At 36.6% G+C, this 24,243-nt stretch overlaps 1 protein-coding gene across 1 annotated transcript; it reads left to right on the forward strand.

Moving 5' to 3' along the window:
* Window positions 1–3,994: 3,994 nt before the first annotated feature.
* Window positions 3,995–13,488, forward strand: mrps27 (mitochondrial ribosomal protein S27). The gene is made up of 11 exons (XM_059337198.1): window positions 3,995–4,077; window positions 5,052–5,129; window positions 6,980–7,050; window positions 7,190–7,248; window positions 8,361–8,475; window positions 9,030–9,108; window positions 10,212–10,327; window positions 10,566–10,668; window positions 10,751–10,893; window positions 12,628–12,789; window positions 13,028–13,488. Exons 1-11 carry the CDS (start codon window positions 4,005–4,007, stop codon window positions 13,274–13,276), a joined length of 1,248 nt encoding a protein of 415 aa, XP_059193181.1. The 5' UTR covers window positions 3,995–4,004; the 3' UTR covers window positions 13,277–13,488.
* The last annotated feature ends 10,755 nt before the right edge of the window (window positions 13,489–24,243 follow it).

Below are 24,243 nucleotides of genomic sequence, written 5' to 3' on the forward strand. Positions count from 1 at the left end.
CTCAGAATAAAGCATTGTTTCTGCTCATTGCAGAAGCCTCACTGAAAATAGAAATACTAGTGGAGTATTTTTTTTTATCACAAGATAGAAGAAGATATATTATCACGCAGGGGTAGCTCACATGTATCTCATTTTATAAAGTAATGTAGAAAAAGTCAGTATGCGTTTCATTCCATAGGTCACATTTAACCTCACTCTGTCATGCCAGTTCAGGTAAACACAGAGCCATTTCTTGTTAGATAAAATGCAGAACAGCAGCTTCTCTATTTCTACCAGTGACGACCACCGTGTCCTAAAGGGTGAAACTGCAAACAGTTTGAGGAAGTTCTCACATCCTCCTCTCCTTTCCTTTCCTCACCTACACGTTTCAATCCCAGCCACTGGCTGTTTATCATCACTGTCTCCTGTCTATAGAAGCAGCTCCTGCAGCAGCATCGTACCGTGCAATCTCTGAGGAACAAGATGTATAACTGACACCACACCTCAGAGACTTCATGAAAGATAACTCTACCACTCCCGTGTGTTTTTAATGAACTGAAACTTTAGAGATCATGAGAATGGAAAGATCACCCAGACACACAGGAGAACAGGTAGATACTGTTGTCATGGGAAAATGACTCCTGTGGTAAGAAACGGTTGATTGTTCATCTTTGCACATTGATCCTAACCACGACAGGATGGTAAATGGACGAATAACAATTTATAATTTTAGGCATTACATCACAGGGATGATTAAAATCACTTGAACTCATCTAAAGCTGTAAAATACAGTAGATGTTTTATGTTTACTGTTACACATGCTGCAGTTAGCCTTAAACATAAATATTTACACCATTTACTACTTTTCAACAGAAGATAACTCTGATGTTCAGACTGATTGGACTATTGTCTACTTGAGTAAATGTGCCAACACAACAGTGAAAAATACTCTATACAAGTAAAAGCCTTGCAACCAAAGTCATACAACGTACAAAAGTTTATCAGTTCCAAATGTTTAAGCTATCCATCAAATGATAATTCGCTGATTAATCAGTGATTAAGATCATTTGAAGCCCTTTCCTTACTTATCTGCTAACTTGAACCTCATCACTCCGTGTGGACCTTCAATATTAGAGAATTGTCCCTGAGTAAGTGTCTTGATACACAGGTGTTGACGGCTGCAGTAATATTTTTGAAAATGTAACGTATTATTGTTTATAATACACACATAATAAAGTCATGTAAATAATCAAACACCTCATATATATTTATTTGGATTTATTTGAATTTCTCTCTGTTCATTGTTCAAAGGAGACGAAACATGCAATAAACAAAGTTAAAGATTAATTTGACTGATAAATACAACCCCCCCCCCCCCCCCAACCCCAAAGCCACCCACCCACCCCTTAATTTTCTATAGCGTAAATTATTTTGCCCATGATAATTGTGCAGTAAAAAATCTCATATCATGACACCTCTATTTCTATTTGCACTATGCTGTTTAGTTATAATGTGTGCAAATAAATTAAACTCAAAATCAATATGATGACCAGCATATACTGCTGAAGCTCTTATTTAATTGGTTATGTCACATTAAGTGAGGCAAAACATATTCAGTAGGCACTATGCATAATACTGTTATTTATGAAAAACTCCAAAATCACATCATATATGAGCAAATATCTTACAATGCTGTTTTTGCACCAAATGCTTTTCTGTCCCACCTACCTATTCACACTGTGTTATATTACATGAAGCTATGGCTGTGAAATAAAAAAGGAAGCAGACAGAGGTTGCAAGTAAATGAGATACTGAAAACAAATACATGTGATTTATTTGCATCACTGAACCACTTCCACAAACAAACACCTTTTCAGAAGAGAAGAATAATGTGAGAAGAAGTTTTAGATTGAACTTTTGATTTTTTTAAAAATGATTGCACTTGAAGTACTGTCTCCAACAATACCAACAACAGTGCACCAACAAATCATAACAATAGCACAGGACAGAATAGAATATATTCCTGAAAAGATAGCTGTATCCCCACTTGTGCATGTAGAAATGTTTACTTCCTGTCAGTTCTCTTTAGTGTTGCTCGGGTAAGGGCTTCCTGTTTTGCTGGCGAATGAGAAAATGAGATGGTGCTAAAATTCTTCCACGTTTTGTTTAACAAAACTGTCCCACCCCAGTCTCAACCTGTTACCTCCTTTGACTCACAGCCAAGAAAACTTACTGTAATTATAGCTGAGGGTTGTCCTTTGCAAAAACAACAATACTGAATGAGAGGTGAGAGGACAACAGGTCAATGCTGTGAACAAGCAAATAAATATACGTTTTAAAGTGCATTCTGCTAAAGTAAGATAAGTCCGCTCCCAACTGAGGGTGCCATCAGCCCTCTGATTTATTCTGAGGGTGTGTAACTACTTTAAGGATTGTCTGCAATCTTTTAAACATGACTGGACAAATCTAATGTCCTTACAAGCTTCTGGAAGCAGTCATCCATGATGCTGAGTAACTTACATTGGGACTTTTCATGGCTTTGTGTGCAGTCAGAGCCACAGGGCAAAGCTGCTGCTCTTCTACCTCACTGGATGTAACTGGTCTGTCTCCTCTTTATGTAAACAGCGCCCTCTACTGTCTCAGCATCTGCAAAACATGTATATATTTAAGCAACTTCTACTATACTTCACTCCTGCAACAGAGTTAATTTTATTGATTCCAGTCAACCAATTTATGTGTGATTTAACTGAGGCCAATCAATCTGGCAAGATGTTTGAGTTTATGTTTGCATTCTAGATGTCACAACAGATTAAAATGTAAATTGCTTTAAAATGGTATAGCCTATCATAGAAAAAAATAGAAAAAAACATGAAATATTATAATAATATATACTATAATTGCATAAAAAGGTATAATTTCAAGCATTTAAGGATTCAAGATTCAGGCCTAATATACTCCCTCTCCCCTCAAGCATCTTTGAAGCTATATATATGTGGAGTCAATGTAAATCCTAATCCACTAATTGCAATCTTTGCAATGACACCCTTAGGTGAAAATGTTAGCCTACTATTCTGCACTGGGTTAAAGAGGTGCTCTCTATGATTCCACTGGAGAAGCTTAAGTATAGTCGCAGCAGACGCGAGTATAGATTTATCCAAACCTGGACTCCCTTCGTAGAGTTTGTTGAGAACTTATCTTTCATTTGATACCTCTCTACCATATTAAACTTTACACATATGAATGACCAGCTGGATCTGTGTGCATAGTCATGTATTTGGTTTATAATACAAGATTGCACTTTATGAGAATCTGTATGAGCTTTGTATTCACTTGATAGTATATGTGGATTGTGTAGTTTATATGTGTGAGTGTACGGAGGTACAGGTGCTTCCATATAGTTTTGAGTGTGCATATATAGCAATATACAATTTTTTGTTTGTTTCTCATTCATGGTATAAGTGCTTCTATATTTGTGAGTATGCATCTACATATACATTATTTTATTTTTTTAAATTGTTATTAATTATTTATTTTATTTTTATTTGACACTTTTCTTTGCCCTTGTGAGGGTTGATTTGTTGTCATTTGTTCACTGTTCTGTAACCTGGAAAATGAATATAAATAAAGTTATCCAAAAAAAAGGTTGTTATATTATTGTAGGCATGATTGTAGGCACCCGAAAAACATAGAACAAAAGGCTGGGAAGAACGATATTTAATTAGATTTTAGCTTAATTTAAACTATAAAGTAAACTTTAATTATTAGATTTGTAATAGACTTATTGGACTCTGTATTGTGTAATATTATTTGTTGGTATTTGTTAAATAAAGTTGTTTTTTAACAGTAGACTCGGCCTCTTTTTGTGATTGTACGACGTTATTCAAAATCATTTTACGTGCAAATGGACAAAGACAGAGTATTTACCAGATCTGACTTTTGGTATGATCCTCTCAAGTCAGTTTGACGGATACCGGTACGTCAAATAAACCCCCCTATCCCCGGCTAACAAATGGTATCGTCCAAAGATGGCAGCGTCCGTGTGGAAGCGTTGTGTGACTGCAGCTGTCAAAGTTAAATGTTTATCTCCTTCTTTTTCAGGTAGACACATCCTACTTGCAACTATGGTCAAATTATATTTTTATATTATTGTATTTCTTTGTTCAGCTTCTATTTCTTTGTCCTTCAATTGTCGTTATTGGGGTGTTTCGGAGCTAAATGTCCCCAGATCGTGTTGTTAGCTAACTCTATGGAGCTACATTAACCGGCTACGTGCAGATCTCAAGGTTTCAACTCGCAGTTTGTTGTCGTTAATATCTCATAAAATAAAAGTTTAGCAGCTTATAAACATCTCGCCACCCTGTTAAAATAATCGCCTAACTAATTTTTCCAAGTTTTGCAGGAAACACAAACAACTTCACCAAAAGTGTAGCATATGCCATTCATTGATCATTTCACTCAAAAAGGATGTAACAAAGGATGGCTATTGGCATAGTGATAACAATGTGTGTAAATTATGTAACTTAAGAGAAATAAATGACTTAGGCAATTTTTTGAACATACCTTTGTGACTTAAGCAAGATATGGTAACACTTTATTCTGAAGGTGTCTACATAAGAGTCACAAAAGCCTGTCAGAAACATGACATGACAAGTATCATGAGCATTAATGTTACTTCAAAGTGTCATTAATGGTCATGACACATCCCATATCATGTTTATAACACGATCATGTCACTCTTATGTAGACACCTTCAAAATAAAGTGTTACAATATCTTGCTTAAGTCACAAAGGCATGTTCTAAAAATTGCCTAAGTCACATTTTATTTTGACGTAGGCATAATAAATCTGCTTAAGTCACACACTTGACATAGGCCATTATCTTAAAGGGGTAAAATTACATGATCTGATCAACTGAGGATGTAGGCGATTTTTACCATAGGTGGCCGGCGTCATGAGGAGATGATTTAGGCAAAAAAAAAAAAAAAAACAATTTTGAAAAAAATGACTGAGGCGATTATTTTAACAGTGTGACGATGTAGTATTTCTATGGACATGTCCTGTTTGTGTTACAGGCAGGAGATGGCTGCTCTCAGCAGCTTACACAGATACCAAAGTGTGGGAGGCGAGAGAGAAAGATCCTCAGAACCTGGGTAAGGTATAAAACAGTGTGTGTACAGTGATTGTGTATGCGTATCAGTAAATTTGAAGTCACAAGTCTCTATAAGTTGTGTACTTGTAGATTTTTTTTCTCCACAAATACAACGTAACACTTACACATTCACAAATTCTTAATTACAGGTGCAAAAATGCTATTTTATAAGTCACAGATTAAAAAACTGACACGCTCACATTTTTGCTCCTATTGTTGTAGTATATTTTGTGCAAAACATATTTGTGTACCTGTATCAAACAATGTGAAGTTGTGGACAAAATTTTAATATGTGCAAATCTGAATGTGAACTTGTGCAATAGATGCTCAATGTATGTGAAATAATTTCTCAAAAAAATATTTGTGTTCTTTTAAGACATAAACACAAATCGATAAGTACAACTGCTCGAATCTTCCCCACGAGTCACAGATTCTGTTTCCTTCAAAACTACAACTGTTAGAGGTGCTCAAATCTTTTGCACCAATAATACCTTCATAAAAACTGCTCATCATAATGTCCACATGTGACATTTAATGAGACATAAATGATAAGGGTGTCCAACATGGATGGGGGTCAGGATCTGTGGGCATTATGTTGTCACCTTGTCCATATACAGAATAACATTAATCTACAACTTAATCCAGCAGGGAGCTCAGTGGTCAGCACTGTTCAATATTGATGTGAATATCTATACACTGTATGTTTATAATTGGATTGTGAGGTACTGAGAGCCGCAGATCCATTTATGTCTTCCAAATTCATCCTAAAGGAGGAGAACACGTTTCTGTCCTGCATGTGATGCTTTGAGTCTTAAAGTGTAAATTGTAAGATATGCAATACAGGGGGAAAAGATCCCATTATGATAATTTTTAATATATTTTTTTGAAAGAAAATGATTCCCTCCGATATCATAAAACATACTTCAATTGCTATATCAGTCAAAATAATCTCAATTTAAACATTATTTTCAAATTAGCGTTATTGGACAATATAAATAAGAACAAATACTACATAAATAAGGCTTGACTTTGATAAGAAATGTTCCTGATTCAAATCATTATTTTGCCAGTTTTATGTTGTATTTTTAGGTGAATGTCTAATATAGTGCAGCTTAATATTTTGTGTGAAGGCAATTTTATTCCCAAAAAATTATAAATTCAATCGCAGAAGTTAAACTTGTTAAAAGGGGTTTATATAAAGTGTATAAAGGGGTTTTATATCAAGTGTTTTGTCTGTGCTATTTGTTCTTCATTATGTTTTCTCTGTACTCTCGACATCATTTTAAATGAGGGGTTGCCCTCAGTGATTCCCCGGGAAATAAATAAAGGATAAATGAAATATCCCTTAAAATAAGACTTAAAGATAGAACCAATGCCTTCACTATAATTGCCATTTACACTTGAGATCATGTGACTGACACATATCCACATCCAGAAGTACTGACTGAAGGTTATTTCATGTCAAAAGAATGAAGATCTACTCTGTTGCAGGATTAGTTTAGCACCAAATGTTACTGTGTGTGCAGTGGATCGACACAGGGTGGCAGTGTAACTCTGCAGCCTTATTGTTCAGAGTGGTAACTGTTCACTAGTGGGGATAAAATCACACAGTCTGCAATGGCCTGAATAAAATTAAAATCACAAATACTGAAGTTTTGATTAATTTTTGAAAATGGATCACAACAGGTGATGAATCCTGTGACGACATAAATAAATACATTTTATTTAGCATTTCTTTGTCCCAGGCAGGTGTATCATACTGGCATGTCATACTGTAAATTCTGAATAGTTTATTTATCATATGATAAACTGTATTATTGTCTTTTTTTCTTGTTTCCCTGCCAAAAATAGCTATACTGGCCCAAAATATGGACCGGACATACGAGAGAAATCTCCCAGTTAGCTCTCTGACTGTGTCTCGGGTAAGCTAAAAACATATTTATACATATAAATATTTAAACTGAATTTCAAATTTTGTTTGTTTTTGCTAAACCGTTCACTGACAAATCAATAAATACGTTTGAATTTGATGGCAGTAACTATTTATATTTTCTCTTTCAGTTTGTTGACAACATTTCATCTCAACAGGAAGTTGATCAAGCAGAGTACTACCTTTACAAGTAAGAGCGATCATTTTGACTCTTCCTTCATCTTCATTTCTCTCTCAGACTGCTGCTGCGTCCTTGGTTTTGTGTGGTACCAATGTTGTGTGTGTGCTGTTCTTGGAATGAATTGTCTGTTTGGTTAGTCTGTTTTGGTTTATGTTCAGTCACATGCTTTTCTTTGTTCGGGGCAACTCCAGACCTTTCCTGTTTACTCCTTGCTCTGGAATCTGCACCCATTCTTGTGATTATAAGATTTACTCAATTTCCCAAATCTCATCCATGTTCACAGCACATGCATTTTCTTAATCGAGTGAGAGTAAAATAACAACCTTTCCTCTTTGGAAAGCTTGTAGGTAGCTATTTTTACTATGAATAGATTAAAATGATTCAGATTTGCTTTTTGTTCTTCTGTTGGTTCAGCAATGGAAATAGTTTATTGTGACATTCAAATGTGGCTGCATGTCATCATATGTCATCACATGTCATCACTGCATCTTACTTTATTAGCACATCAGTTAGCTGAAGTGTGATGAATATATTTACACAATAGAAAAACAGGTTTCACATGGATCCTTAAAGTCCATTGTTGAATCCAAAAATATTTACTTACATCTGATATTTAAACCATTAAGGTCATGCAGATTAGTATAAAGCAACCACAACACTCAAAGTGTTTCTGACCAGGATGCTTAGCTGTCTGCTTGCTAGCTGTCACTGTATCCTGGACAACATGGAGAAGTGCAAACTTGACAAAAATTGGCTATTTTACCAAGATTTTGCGCCATGGCTGAAACTGCTACAAGGCAATACATATGGGGCTCATATCATATTGTATATTATACAAGAAGTTTTTCAAACTTGGCACGATGGAAATGAAGGCAGTTAAATCCCACATGCAGCGTGGGAAACCACCAACAAACGCCCAGACAAATCAGACATGTTTTATATTACCATAAACATTTTTCAATTTCAAACTCTTAAGTAATTGATGTAGTTTCACGTTTGTTTTTCTTTTTTGGTTATTGTAAAATTGGTCTTCATACTGAATGACATTTAAAAGTCTTAAATCTAACTCACCTTAAGCTTTAGGAACCCTGGAAAACCCTTTTTTTCTTTAATCCCTCCAGGTTTCGCCACAGTCCAAACTGTTGGTACCTGAGAGACTGGACCATCCACAGTTGGATCAGGCAGTGTCTAAAATACGGAGCCAGAGAGAAGGCTCTGCACACACTCAAAAACAAGGTACTCAACACATTATAATCTATAATCCCTCCACTTATTCTTAAAATAGTAAAGTGAACATAAAAAGACTCTTTGGTGAATGGAAAGGAGGCCCATCTTTATAATCAGAAAGAAAATCTGATCTAAGGCCGACTGCTGCAGTTGTCTGGCAGTGTGAGCGACTACAGATCTAATCTTCACCACCCAGATGCACTTTCAAACTGATCTGAGCAGCACAAATAACATCAAACATGTTTGACATCTTCAGTCAAGCATATGTACTGTTCTTGAATGAGTTGTTGTATCTGAGAATCACTGAATTATTATTATTATTATTATATGACGTATATGAGCCAATGACGTGTTTACGGTGAGATCAAACGGAGCGTGCTCGGTCAATATGATGTTGTTGTGATTGGTGTCATGTTACAGGAAGAGAAGGAGCCTGACGTCGGTAATGCATTAGGAACCAGCAGTTGTTACTGTGTGATATACACCATCTTTACCAAATCAAGAAGGATAAAGAGTTCATGTTTATAGATACATTTTGTGTGTGTGTTTGTGTGTGTGTGCAGGTCCAGTATGGAATATTCCCTGATGACTTCACCTTCAACCTGCTTATAGATTCTTACATCAAGGATGGAGACTTTAAAAGTAAGGAAACTAAACACATGTTTGTTTTTATTTTATTTTAGTCAGTTTTGTTAGTACTGTACACAATGACACCTCAGTTTGGTTGTTCAAAAGCTGGCTATATAATAGTATAATAGTTATATAGTAGCCACCAGAACAAGATGCGCTTATGATTCTTCTGAATGGAAAACTGTTTCTTAAAAAGTCTACACTGAAAAACATCTGGCATGCATTTATTACATTTAATAGGGGTTTTGACAGTGGTTTAGATCCAATGGTGGAATGTAACTAAGTGCATTTACTTAAGTACAATTTTAAGGGAACTTGTAACTTTACTTGTGTATTTCCATTTTATGTAACTTTATACTTCTACTCCGCTATATTTTGAGGCAAATATTGTACTTTTTACTCCACTGCATTTAGCTGCCATCTTTAGTTACTTTAGGTGGAGATTTACCATAAAAAAACATGATTTTAAGTGATTAGACTTTTTTTTTTACATTAAACCTCATAACTGTATATTAAGTTTTTTAAATTGGCCATACCTTGACAACAATAAAAATGCTGCTTACATAAATGCATCAGTAATAATAATACATACTTGGACTATATATATATATGGTTGCCCATAAAGTTGGAATACTTTTGTATTCAGACACAATCCTCTGTTAATTGTGGTTTCATTTCCATTGTGATATGTTTGGAAGAGATTGATTAATAAAGTTTTGAGAAGATATACACTTTTATCTCACATTGTCACGATCATTTCATGGAGTAAAAAAATATTTTATTCCAACTTTATGATCAACCGTGTACATAAACAATCTTAGTGGGTCTTTTCTGCATAACGAGTACTGTTTTACTTTTGATACTTGGATACTTGATAAATGCAGGACTTTTACTTCTAGTGGAGTAATTTTCACAGTGTGTTTTTTTTTAGTATTTTTATTAAGTTAGGGATCTGAATACTTCTTCCACCACTGTTTAGATTATTGTTTTTCAGGAGTTAATCACATGCCCACAGATATTTGTCTGTCAATCGATCAGATGTAACCCATTGCTAGATTGCACTTACAGCAGTAGAAGTAACAGGATTAACAATGTTTTTTGTTGTTGTTGCACAGGTGCATGCTCTGTGGTTGAAGAGGTGATGCTCCAGGAGGCCTTCGACCTTCCCTCGACACAGATCCTGTCTCTTTACGCCCTGGGCAGTTACCTAGCAACCAGACCACAACTCACTGTGAGTGTTATGAAAACAAATGATCCCATATTATTCTTACATTTCGAACTAAAGAACATTACCCTGGGCAGTACTCTGAAGTCATCGATTTTCTGAAACTCCAAGTGAAATAGGACAAGTTTCTGTCAAACATTCAGTTGGGAGAAATAGATGCCTGAAATTAATGAGCATGTAAATGTTTAAGCAGGACTTACAAATTCCACATAAGATGCTCACACTAGTTCCTTGCTGTGTTCAGGTGTCAGAAGAGCGGGCACTGGGAGCATCACTGCTCATCTGCGGACTGACTCAAGACAACACTGTCGGCCTCAGTGCTCAGCTACTCGGCAATGCTCTGCTTGGTGTGTATTTGACTTTCTTCCCCCACAGTGTGTTCTTTCTTTATGCTGTTTGTTTCATTCATTTTCTTCCTTCCCCATCCAGGCAAGGTGGAGATGTTACAGGGCATACATGCCGTGTTCAAAGGGATGCCTCTCAGCTGGGAGCGTGGATATCTGGGCCGAGCGCTGGCAGTCATGGAGAGAGTGGCTGCTGCTTCTGGTGGAGTCAAGCTGCACAAAGACACAGTAAGGACAGAGAAAAATCCTAGCCAAGGACTATTTCTGTGTGTGTGTGTGTGTGTGTGTGTGTGTGTGTGTGTGTGTCTCTGTGTGTGTCTCTGTGTGTGTCTCTGTGTGTGTGTCTCTGTGTGTCTGTGTGTGCGTGTGTCATATGAAGCTATTTATTATTTACATGTTTTATTGTGTTTAGTACTGAAACAGTAATGATGAAAGATGTGATGTATTATTTACTCAAAGTTACTATATGTGAATAATGTAAGGGATAATGTACAGCCAGTGGGTTATTTTAGCGAAAGGTCTTGAATCACTTGATCACTGAAGGTGCTCTTTTAGCAACAATGTCCCATCTCACTTATCACACAGCTACTTACAAAATAAATTATTTATTTGACACAAAATATTGATTTCAATGTATTACTATTTTTGATTTATTGCTTCAGCTTAAAGAAAAAATCTCTGTAGCCTTCTAATTTTGAACGGATGCACTGAATGACAGCAGATTTATATTTTCTGCCCAGTAACACTGTCTCTTGACAATTTCTTTTCAAATAACACTGCAATAGCCCGTACAGTGTTATGTTCAGTTTTTACCTCAGTCTTCTGTTTTGTAGATTTCTCTGTCATCCAGCTCTTTGTGTTTTTCTCCCTCTCTCAAAGTTATGAGCTCTCCAAATACATTCAATTATTAGAAAAATCTTCCATGATGTTTTTTCTGATAGAGACAAAAAGCTAATGTTTTTGCCACAACTGACATGGTCCTCCAGAGTCCCTGATCACAACTTTGTCCATAGCTGTTCTACATGGCAACGGTCTGCTCTTCAGAATAACAGACTGCTGTAATTGACCAATCAGTATTCAGCAAAGGCAAGTCAGTATCAGTATACTGGACACCCTGTGTCCTACTGTGGAGTGCGTGAAAGGCATATTTTTCTCTTTTTTTGATGGAAATAAACCAACAGTTCCCTCCTGTTCTAGTCATTATTATTGATCTTCTCCACTGACTGTGTCTTTGATGTCACAAAGCTGTGGTGTAAGATGTTCTGGATGAAACTTTCTTTCAGATGGGATTTTGTGTTGTTATACAGCACAGCATGACACATAACACAGTAGAGACTGTTACTGTCCAGGTAGGGTGTATGACACAAACAGCCGTCTTCTGCTGAGATTAAACACATGCTGCTGTCAATTGTTGTTATTTTTACATACTTGTATGAACGCACAGACGGGTGTAGCCCCTCTGATCCGGCATGTGCTGTCTGGTTCAATAGTCCAGCTTTGTCCACGTCTAATGAGATTTTAAAGAGCCTGGAGTAAAGAGGACGTCGGTGAGAATCACCGCAACAGGAACTAAATCAAGTGTGTCAGACAGAGGCGCAGCAATAATGTAGACAGAGCAGATAAGGCCGTAGGACAGAGAGGAAATATTACATCTCAGACGAAGGTGCTGGTCTCAGTCGCCTCAGGTGACGGTTAATTTTACTCCTGCCTAACATTAAGAGGGGAGGTGTTCAGCCTGTTTCCTCAACACATGAAACGTCTGTTCTGGTAATCTTTATTTAAGCAAGTGCATCTTCTTAAAAAAGGAAAAAATGTGAAACTTTTTTTCAATGAATTTCATATTTAGACTCTCCAGGCAGTTTGAGCTGTTTCAGAACTGCACTTTGTAAACATAATGAATAAAAAAATAATACTTGTTCAGCATATTTAATGTTAATTTAATGTAATTTCATTTCTCTCCAGCTGGACAACATGATTGACTTGCTGCAGGAACTGTCTGCTACCTCAGACAGCGACTCCTCCGGAGAGGAGTCAGCAGGTGAAGAGGAAAAGAAAGACAGCGCTGTGGATGAAGATGATCAGGCAGAGCAGGCCAAGCTTCCTCAGTATGTCAGCAGATTCAAGGTGGGTGTTTGTTGTGTGTGGCAGCTGTGCTTTTGTTTGTAGCAAGTGAATTTACATCAGTTTTCCTTGTCAGGGCGATCACGTGAATATGATAAACAGTGTTTCCTGGCATAACTGAGTGGGATGCTTACTAATGTTTTTAACATATTGAATAGAGTTTGCTAGTTTGGAGTCATTTAAATCAAGTGATGAGGTCAGTGTTTGGTGCTTCAACATTTCTGTTTCTCCGCCTCTACAGGAAATGAGCAGCCAGCTGGAGTCTCAGGGTAAAGTGGACTCTGCCTCCTTCCAGGCTTCAGTGACCGCTCTGGCCCAGCAGAACCTGGCCACTGTGGAGAAACTAGACTTGGACCAGTACGAGAGCAGGGTGCAGGCCTGGGAGGCGGAGAAAAGGCAGCTTGTCCAGAGAGAGAACGAGTTGAAGGAGAAGGCCGAGCAGGAGAGGCAGGAGCGTTTAGCTGCCAGGGCTGCAGCCCAGCAGGCTTAACTTTCCACTGAAATAGTGTTATCGAGTTTTATGTCTGTAAAATTGTGAAGTATAGACATTAATATCAATACATCTGCTTGTGTCACTAGTTACTTTTGTATATAACAATTATTGTGTGCTTATGTGATAAGTATTGCTCTGTTTTTATACAATGAAATAGGGCAATATAAATATATTGCCAAAATAAAATTAATTTTCAGTTGTATCAGAAATGTGTTGCACCTAATTGTTTTCCTGGCATGATATCATTGTTGGAACATATGCACAAATCAGTTGTGAAACCTGATGGTCGGGTGACCTCATGTAAGCAAAAAACAGCTTCTTGCCATCACATCCTCCCACTCCTTTTCCTCTCTGCTTGCAGTCGTGTGTGTGTGTGTGTGTGTGTGTTTTCTGTCTGTGTCTGTCAAAAGCATCTTTGTACGTTGTTTCACGGGATTGAAAGGGGTATTGCACAGAAGAATTTGCTGTTAACCAATCTAGAGAAAACCAAATTATTTGCATGGAAAGGAATGCATTTATGACCTGAAACGTTTTTGTTCACAAAGGAAATCATAAATCGTGCAGTAAAGATTCTGATAACTGGAAGAATAGACACAGAAGAGTGCAGAGCTAATATACAAAAAGGAAAAAGGAAAAACTCTGGCAAATAGAGTAAAGCCTGAGTTTATTTAGACTCCATGGAAAGATAAGATAATAGATCTTTGGAGAAGAAAATGCTGTTGTGGTTGTGCACATAATACATTCATTCCACATTATGTGGCAGCTATTCAGTATTCACTACATGGTCTTGGGAAACAGCCTGGTATGCAGTCTGAAATGAATGAGCAGCACAAAATGCTGAAACAAGGAGGCTCCATACTGACTGCTTTCCACAGAGCATCTTTTCACTCACTGTCAGTGCTGTTTTTTTGAGAAATTGGAGTGTAATTTAGCTGTCAGAATATTCAAATCATTCAAATGTACTCAAGATGGTGTTTTACTTCTTGATGATTTGATGATTTGAACATGATTTTTTTTTGTCCTATGTAGTAATGCTGACATCACCACACCAACTAAAGTGGAAACTACAGAGGAAGCAGGTTAAGTTATCCCCTGCCTTAATAACTATTTACAAATCAACAGTTTCGGCACTGCATTAGCAATCAATGTTATTTTTAGAAATATGTCTCATACAGATTCCTTTGTACTGATGGACAATATTTTGCGCAATGTTCTATATCTAAATATGACCACAATACACCACTATATTCTGGTGAGAGGGAAAAATCCTCTGAAGCATTTCATTTCATTTATACTTTTACATGCTTGGCAGTGCTGTCACTATTATGCAGCATATAGGGCCTGCTACCCTTATTGGGACAGTGCTGCCCCTAGTGGACTGGTGTGAAAAACTAGAATTACTTATAAAGTATCTGCACAGTCATCCAGAGACTGGGATCAGCTTCACTCAACAGACATGATGCTTATCTCCCCCTGATAAAACTATGACCGTGCCAAATCTGTAGACAATGAATTTGCTCTAATCTGCAGCAAAAATGGGTCTTCTTCCTCTTTTTTGTCAGCTTCTCGTCAGGCCAGCCTAAAATCACAGGTTTAAAAGTAAAATGTGTTTACATTCTTTGTTTGAGGGTTTTTCTGACGTCATTTTGTATGTTTGAGCAAGTGTCAGACAGGTGTGCTAACACTGCTGATGAAGGTGAGACGCGATGAGAGGATAAAAGTCAGGAAGTCTGATGTTCGCTTCACTGGCTATCTGCTGCCCAGAGCCTTTTAAGTGTTTTAAAAGACCTCTGTGTTTTCTTTGTAAGGAAACTGCTTCATGGGTTATTTGACATATGTAAATATTACAGAAAAGTGGATGCATCAGACAGTATCAGTGTTGAGTCTGGAAACAGAACACCTGCTTCTGTAAAAATCGTTATTTGCAGACACTTCAGCTGTTAAGAGAATTTATAATAAAGGCAGCATTTCCCCATCTAATCTTTTAGGTTTAGTACATACTGTCCACTTGGAACAATGCTTTCCACAAAATGCTTAATTTGCACATTTTCACCACCTGGAGCTGAAGGTTTTATCTTTCCACAGCTCCACTTCATCCTTGTCATGCAAATGCACACTATGTTATGGTTTTTCCTCTATTTTAACTTAAGTCAACAGGATTTGGGTCCAATTTTTGATTAGTAAGTGTGATTTATATCTGAGACCATTGTGTCTGTCCTGTTCTGTTAGTCACTATTTCAGGATGAGATGCAGCAGTTTGTGTTGCTCTTGGCTCCAGAGAAACGTGATTATCTGATTTTTCATTGCGGCCAGCTGCTTCATATTTAACATTTTAAAGAGATAAGTGAAAACAAATAATGCTTAATTTGTCTGTCTGTTTGTTTTGAGGGTGTGCATGGCTTTTATGTGTCCTGACATTGGTGTATTGCTTGCATATTAAACAGTCATAAATTGGACAGTCACGCAGTGGTAATTACAAATTACATTCATTTTCTGTCGGATTAATTTGCCTATTATTATGTCATCAATTGATATATGTAACCTTTTCAAGCTGTTGAAATGTCACTGTTAATGCAGCAGAAACCTCCCATGATTTTCAATTGGAAACATTTGCTACAAAATAAATTATACAATTTAAATGTTAATATTTTAGAAGACTCTTTACACCTTATTTCATTAAAATTGTTTTGTATTTTAGTGTTAAGCAAACAATGTGGAAAACCCTTCTCAGTCAATAATAGGATTAAGTTTGTGGGTACCTTTTGGCGTGTTTTATGTTTTAAAATATGACCATTAATTTGGAAGGTTTTCCCCTCAAACATCTTTGTAGCTACCTCTGTAAGTGCTCTCATGTTGCCTGCAAAACTGTTCTCGTGTGTATTTGTGATTTACATTATCTGCGGCATGATTGCTGGCGCATCAGTTAAAAATAGTCACTAAACATGTGATGTGGCATGCCGAAAAATTCTCACAAATCCTGGCCGCATAGGCCAAATGTTTTAGTATGCTCAGAATGTTCTACTTTGTTCTACTATGTACTGGACTACTTCCATCATAGAAAAGGTCTAATGTTGCACTTGGTTCAAACCCTTTACACACCTTAACATTTTGCTAGAAGTGGGCCTGAATGTCAGATTGTCCATTTCAGAAAGTTAGAGAAATTGTAGGATGCAGACATACTGTATAAATAAACTGGATGCAATCCCCACAGTTTCCATGTTGGTGTTTTGCAACCAGCATGTGAAGGACGCCACATTATCAGCTAGCTTGGTTAGTGAGGGTTATATGTTATTCATTCAAGACATGCTCTAAAACATACCCTGCTTCAGACTCTATTTTTCCCTAAATCTGACCATCATTTAAAATTATTATATTTTATATCACTTCAAAAAATATTTTTTACACAGTGTACATCTACTTTCTTCTTGATGTGCTCGTAAAATTTGCAATTTCCAATTATTTGGGTTTTTTCAGATATCCAACTAGCCACATTATAGCAGATGGTTCTTGTACAAACATGACCCTGCTGTGGATATTTCATGTTCTGATACTGATAGCCATTTCCAGTATCTCCCTCAGCCTCTGAACAGTCAATACCTCAACATTTTATCTACATAGTTTTGTGAAAGAGTATTGACCCAACACTGAGGTGATGTGGATAAAACACATGGCTGAGTGTTTAGGGATGACGTAACTGTCAGACTTGACATATCACAGCTGTCCCACTGCAAGCAGCACAATAAATCAGGTTCTTACACTGACACTATCGGCATAAAAATATTTTCGTTAAAGTCAAACCTGTAATAAAATACATGCATCCAAAACAAATAGTCCTCACTTTTCAGTAACTGCAGCATGTAGTTATTGATGATGAGAAATTGCCAGCAGGATATGCATTGATGAAAGCCAGAACAACCAGATAAAAGATAAGACTAATTGCATCAAGAGAGCAAGAGAACAATGTATCACATGTGATTGTTTAGATATGTCATTGAGGAGAATGTGTCTTGTAAGACACATAATTTGCAGTAAAGCAGGCAACAAGATTTGAAATTAATCAATTTAATCAGTTCTGCACAATTTCTTCTCCCATGATCACCACATGAATCGTTATCCAACAACATGCTGACCTGGTTTTTAAAGTGTGTGTGTTCTATCATAGACAAAAGGATTTTAACAAAACATAATTTAAAGGGGTTTCCATACATTTCCATTCTCTCCTCATTATGCATATAGATGAGCTTTAAAAATGCTGCTAACCCTGAGTCCAAAAAGATGGGATGCTGGGATAAAACTGAATGTATCAAATTCAAAATTAGTGAATATTTACAATCTGTGCTGTGTACGAGTATAGCTGTGTTATCAGTCTTTTTGTCAAGCTAAGCTAACAGGCTGCTGGCTCTAGCTATATTTTTTACCATCATGTCAAACTACTGCTTTAAGTTCTTATATGTAGTAAAACACAATAATTAATCTGGACAATATAAACATAGTCTATGTTAAAATGATAAAATGCACAACATTAACAGTTAGCCCAAGGGTAAATTAGCTCACAATTTGCGACATGTTAGCCTGAGACAATAAACTGACTGCAGAAAAAAAATTAATTAGCAAGTCAACAATCACAATTAACACCAATAACAAAAGTTTACCAACAGATAGTGCTTTAAAAGGATATTTGGGCAGTAGATTAAAAAAAATGGTGGCGGAACATTGCCAGCAGTGGTTGCAATAGAGAGCAAATGAAATGACGTAGCATCACCATGGGGTCTATTGAGAATTTGCCTATGGGATTTTTTGGATTTCGGATTATGGCAGAAAATAAGCTCAGTGGCAAACCCATGTTTCTGATGCTTACACATTTTGTTCAGCAGGATCTTCACATATGAACACCACTTTTATTATATTTGAAATGTAAATGCAGCCAACAGAAGTAAAAAGCTAACGTTATGCTATCGTGAACTACTCCACTGTTGCATGATTTGAACGTCACTAGCAATACCCTTCCAACACGGCCAGCTCTCCAGCGGTTTTGACAAACAAGCAAATCAGTATAGCCTAATAAATTGTTTATTAACCTAGTCAACAATCTACAAGAGTTTGCGAGAGCACGAAAAAACACGGCAAGAGGCTATAAGGCGGACTACAAAGAGGGTTCCCATCCGTGTCTTAATGTCCCCAACAACAACTGTAGTCTCATTTAGCAACTTGTTAGCAATCGCCTTTTAAAAGACACGTAAAAACTTAAAAATTCACAAGTTGGGGTATTTTATACTGTACAAAAAAATGCGAACATCTCTTTAAACTGTGTTAACCACAGACCTTTTCAGGTATCTAACCAAAAACCCACTAAAACTCCTCATTGAGTTTGAGAGGTTAGACCCCAGGGCCCTAAAATGCTAACTTACTTCCTGGTTTAAGAACACATTCCTGTGGTGCCCTGTAGCAGCAGAGTGTTAAACTGGTAGCTGAACAGACATTTAGAGATTCCTTCTTATGGACATACGTCAGTAATCTGCATAGAACTGTAGGTTCCCTTGAATATCAATGACCAAACGCTGCTGGAGTTCACAAACAGCATCCACTGTGTCCAAAACTAATTTACCAACTCAGTAGTTAGAATATAAATGAGCTGATTAAATGAGATGCAGTGCTGGTCAGGTTCTGCTCATGTGTTTTTGTTTAGCCCTTCGGCAGTGCATTTGCACCATTTTCCTTAATTTATGCATCATCAACAATACAACATCCCACATGCTTTTTTCCATTGTGCTCTAATGGGCAGCGAGGGTTGTCTGGTCATGTAAAGATTAGCAGTAAATGTCCTTAATTTGACTTTGAGCTTCTCTTCCTGTTAATGATTGCCAAGATACAACCAATAGTACACTTGTACAGCAGTGATGTAGGACTCACAGTTTTTCCAAGAAATCTGAACTGTTTGGATGGATTAACACATTTAAAGCAACTTCCCATTATGTTGCTGTTTGACTGTTGCTATGATGTGAGTCATACCCTCTTTAGGAATAAACCGTGTTGCTGGAAGGTCAGGAATATTATTGTGTAAAGTTGAACGTTAAATGCAAAGTGCATAAAAGTGGTCTTTGTCCTTTTGACTTGATTGAGCTTGAACCAGTATTGTGGTAGGCTTTGCTGTACAGCCTCAAGGGTAAACTGTCCGCTCTGGGTCTAATGACTGTCAATAACTGAATGAACAGAGATGTTGACATTAGATAGATGTTTTACGCTCGGGTCTTTCAAGGTCATATTTACAATGGGTGTATACAGTGAAACTATAAAGTTAGAGATGAGATATGATTACATTTGATGACTTTGACTCAACAGTCCAACTAAATTAATGGCATTTTAGTCAGATGTCTGCTGTAAATCAAAAAGCAGACAAAGTGTTCATTTTTTCATGTTGGCATCACATGACAAACTCTGTGCCAGTTCAAACAGTTTACATCTGATTCTCTTTGTTTTGCTGAGTGAGATCGCATACGGATGTTATCTACAAATCTACCACAACCCAGAATAAACATGTCCAAACTCTCTCTAAACTTTACATTGAAAAACAGGCTGCAGGCAGAGTGTCAAGGACAACAACCCGTCCACCTGGCCTTACTCTCAAAGATGTTGGGAATCCCAGACTAATGTCAACAGAGGACACAGTTAGGCTGATGTAAAATAAGTGTAAACTTGTCTTTTGGATATTGGACAGTTTAATGCTTAAAACAGCAATGTAGACATAAATGTTATCTGTATTGATGATAAATTGCTTGTCATGCATTTGAATTGATGATATTGAATTATTTTTACCCATTCTCTACTATCAGATATACTTTATACATTTTGTAAAAAGGTATACAGATTAATACTTAGTAAACAACACTGTGTATCAACCGAGATACTTCTGTTAATCCACTATGCATTTACTTGTGTAGTGTGTAATTTTTGATAGGGTAGTGTTGTATCAAAATCGCAGACAGCCGTTATGCAATTATAGGAAGCTCGGTAGATTAGCTGGTGATTACCAGTTATTCAATTCAGACTGATAAATCAACCCAATAATGGCTTCAGTCTCACTAAAGCAAAACTTCATTTTGGCTTTGGAAACAACTCTACTTTTTAAATGACTTATTTGACATTTTGGTAAATATGCTTATTTCCATTAGGACCAGACTTAGCTGAATATGGAAACCACTCTATGTAAATCAGCTTAGCTTAGCATAAAGGCTGCAGCAGGGACTTCCTGAAGTCTTAACTGATCATCTGGCAATGATTTCCTGGCAACAAGTTTTTTTTTGTACAGATAAGATCAAGATTGTACATAATAAAATAAAATAAGGTAACCAATTACATACTTACTGTACACATTTGTGATATTAATCTACTCTCCTAAATGCTATACTAGTAACATTGTGATCAAGCGAATCTGTTTAATACATGTCTTTAATCATTCTTATACATTTGTATTTTGTTGTTAAGACTACAAGGTTAGACCTAATCAATCACTGTGATTATGATGTCTGTTTTCATTATTGTCAAAGTTTAAATCATCAGAATGTATACAAGTCAGTTTACTTACAAAAATGTAAAGTCAGAGCCAGTTTTGTCAGTTATTAAACGTGTGGGTGTGTTCAGTGAACAGTACGTCCCAACACGCTTTGTTCAGAATTAAACCTGGAATGAAGATAGTTTTCTTTGACCCATCCCACAAGCTACTGAATGTGTCTGTACATGTCCACAGAAGCTACAGGTAACTGTTGTTTTTTATAAACAAAAAGGCCTGTGGCAAACCCTAATCTAAGGCGATAAATCATAGGCTCAGCCCAGGTATTAAACCAAAACACAGACGCATTGTTGCAAGAGAAATCCCCCAGAACTACACATAAATACTGCAGAATCACTGCCACATACCTGAAATTGTATTTCTAGTGTTCTTTCCTTGCTGTAATTTTCCCTTTTGTTGAATGAAACAAAGTCAGATCCCTAACAGCTATCACAGGAGAAAAATGTGGAGTGTTTTGCAAGAATTGGTACTACTTTGAGGATATAAAAGTCTATAGAGCCAACAAAACCTTTCCAAGACACAATGCAGTAATTGTTTGGCACAGGAATTAAAGCCCTGGCAGAAATACTGTGTTTGGGATGTTGTTTTTTCTTTGCTTTCTTTAAACTACAAAGTCAACAAAACAAACGTACAAATAGAAAAATCCACTCGGCCGTGCAATTGTCTGTCGACAGAGGAAAATTGATTCTTTCAACAGAGCTGGTGGTCATTGCTCCGACTCTGCAGTGCCACCAGGTTATCTGACTTCAACAAACAAATCCAGGAAAAGCACATTCATGAGAAGCCTAATCTTTCAAATCTTCTTACAGAACATTCTGTGAGGCTTGAAAGCTGACATACACGTATAGAGAAACACAACAAGAGGCTAAAATCATTATTTATAAATACGCACAGGGCGCCTTACACATTATATAATGGCTATTTTTCAATGGGTTGACATGTTTAACAAATTAGTTATATAGAGTCGAGGTATGAATGGCATGCTTTAGAAAATGTTGTTTTTTCAAGGATATACTACGCCCATAATCACAGCGGGTTTCCTCCTTTTCTATGTCTAAAAAAATGTCAGAAAGTGGCAATGATGAAAACAACATGTGTGTTTTCCAAGAGCCCAGGGTCAGCCTAGAGCGATGACGTCAGGCGGCAGGGCTCAGGGTCTTGGTTCCTCAGAGTTCAACATGTTCTGCCAAAGCAGTAGCCGTCTAGCTATTTGGAGAAAACAGCATTAAGTAGTGTGTGTAGGTTTTTTTACTCATGCAGATCTGAAAGTAATTCAAAAGCTTTATTTGCATCTTGATGTAAGCATTTTTTTATTTTTTATTTTATATTTTGCACTCTTCCAGCTTTGTATTGTTTGATCTTATTTTATGCTTCGACAACAAACCCCTACTGCTTTTTCACAGATGATGCAGGTGACAGTTAGCTCAGGGTTAATTACATCACACACAGATGACAGACAAGCTCCAGCCACAAGTGTTCCTCTCCCACTGCTGACATCATCATCATCACAGCTAAACCACAACAACCTGAACCAGTGATGTTGGTGTTTTGTTTATCAGACATGGAAATTATTTCCATTACTGTGAAAGAAATACAAACATTTTACTCAACAACAGCAAAAAACACAAGTTGGGGAACACACCTAGCTCTCAACAGAAAACTAAAACCTGAAAGTCAAGGATCAAGTCAATTACTGCCTGCTAACAATTATTGACTGTGCAATATACACGGTTGCCCATAAAGTTGGAATAATTTTGTCTTTAGACATAATCCTCTGTTAATTGTGGTTCTATTTTCATTGTGATATGTTTGGAAGAGATTGATTTATAAAGTTTTGAGAAGATATACACTTTATTTGTCAATAATAAATCACATTGTCACAATAATTTCATGGAAAGAGGTAAGATTATATTTTATTCCAACTTTATGGGCAACTGTGCTTTATTATAATGGTATTTTTTGTTACAAATATGTTTAAAAGAATGATCAGTATTAAATGGCACTTCTCTATTGACAACAAATATAATAAGACTTCCTTTCTGGTCCACCTGTGTTTTTTTTAAATGATCTCACAGCGGATGGTGGCTTTAAAAACATCTGGTAGCTCTAAGCTTTCATCTTTTTGTTCATATATATGAGTGAATAAATATCCATGCCACACAGAGTGAATAACATGTTTTGTTTTTTTCAATTTAAGTCACAAGACCTGCCATCATGTTGGGGACAATGGTGTCCTCGCTGTCTCTCTGCAGGTTTATTTGCTCTAGAAATCAATGATGGGCACAAACTACATCATGCTGTAGTCATTTGTGTTTTATTGAAAATACATCTGTTAGAACTGAGTTTTAATAGCCTGTCAAAAGGTTTTATGACAACATGATCATAGAAACAGTCTTTTCAGTCTCTGGTGAATCAATCATTTGGTAAACCAGTCCGCATTAAAACTGAGAGAAAATTGATTCACTGTTCAATAAAAAGAATAAAAGCAATAGAGGCATTAAAAGATGATAAAAAAAGACAATATTACTTAAAAGCAAATCTAAAAGAAATAGGTCTTAAGAAGCAATTTTAAAAGAAGTTGCTGATTATGAAAGCCTTATCTCCTCCAGCAGGTGGTTCCTATACTTCTACAGTTATAGCATGTCCTATTAGATTTTTTACGTTTTGTTCAAACTTGTTTTACCTCCCTTCGGCAAAGATTATTCTTTGTACTTTATTTTAACTTTACTCGTTTTTTTGTTTTTGATCATTGATTATTCTGGATACAAGCCAATGTATTGCCTAAAATATAGTTTAAAAACAACATTATATTGTTTTTTGAAACTTTGAAAGCACGCATTTACATTTTGTAAAACCTTTAAGGGTCTCACTTTGTAACTTTTTATTCAACTTCATATGTTAAACAGTGATGTTTTGATCTGATTAGGTAACCTGTGTGTGAGTGACGGTGTTACAAAATGTGTCCAAGGCCTTTCCGGCAGCAGACTGAACAGCTGATAAGGGCTGATGAAGTGAAATGAAAGGGAGTATGGGAAGCTGCTTGAGCATTTATTCCATCCTTGATATCAGACATCAGTTTCCTCCACTACGGAACCAGTGAAAGCCAATACGCTCACTAGTTAACTAGTAAGTGTCTTTTGACTTTACTAGTTAACTAGTAAAACACACTTTATCTAACTAGTCAACATTTTAGCCTTGACTAGTTAACATGTAAGCTGTAAGCCACTAGTTAACTAGTTGCAGTTCCTCAAGCCAACATGTTCACTAGTGTGCAACATGCAGTTGAAGCAGTTGGAATAATGACAAATTCCTGAGTCCTGATTGGTTGGTATTTTTTATTTTGAACTGGAGAGTCAATAGGAAGAGCCAATGCATCTCTTAATTGGCATTTTGGCTT

The sequence above is a fragment of the Centropristis striata genome, chromosome 7 (genome assembly GCF_030273125.1).
Source record: "Centropristis striata isolate RG_2023a ecotype Rhode Island chromosome 7, C.striata_1.0, whole genome shotgun sequence".
Taxonomy (NCBI): Eukaryota; Metazoa; Chordata; class Actinopteri; order Perciformes; family Serranidae; genus Centropristis; species Centropristis striata.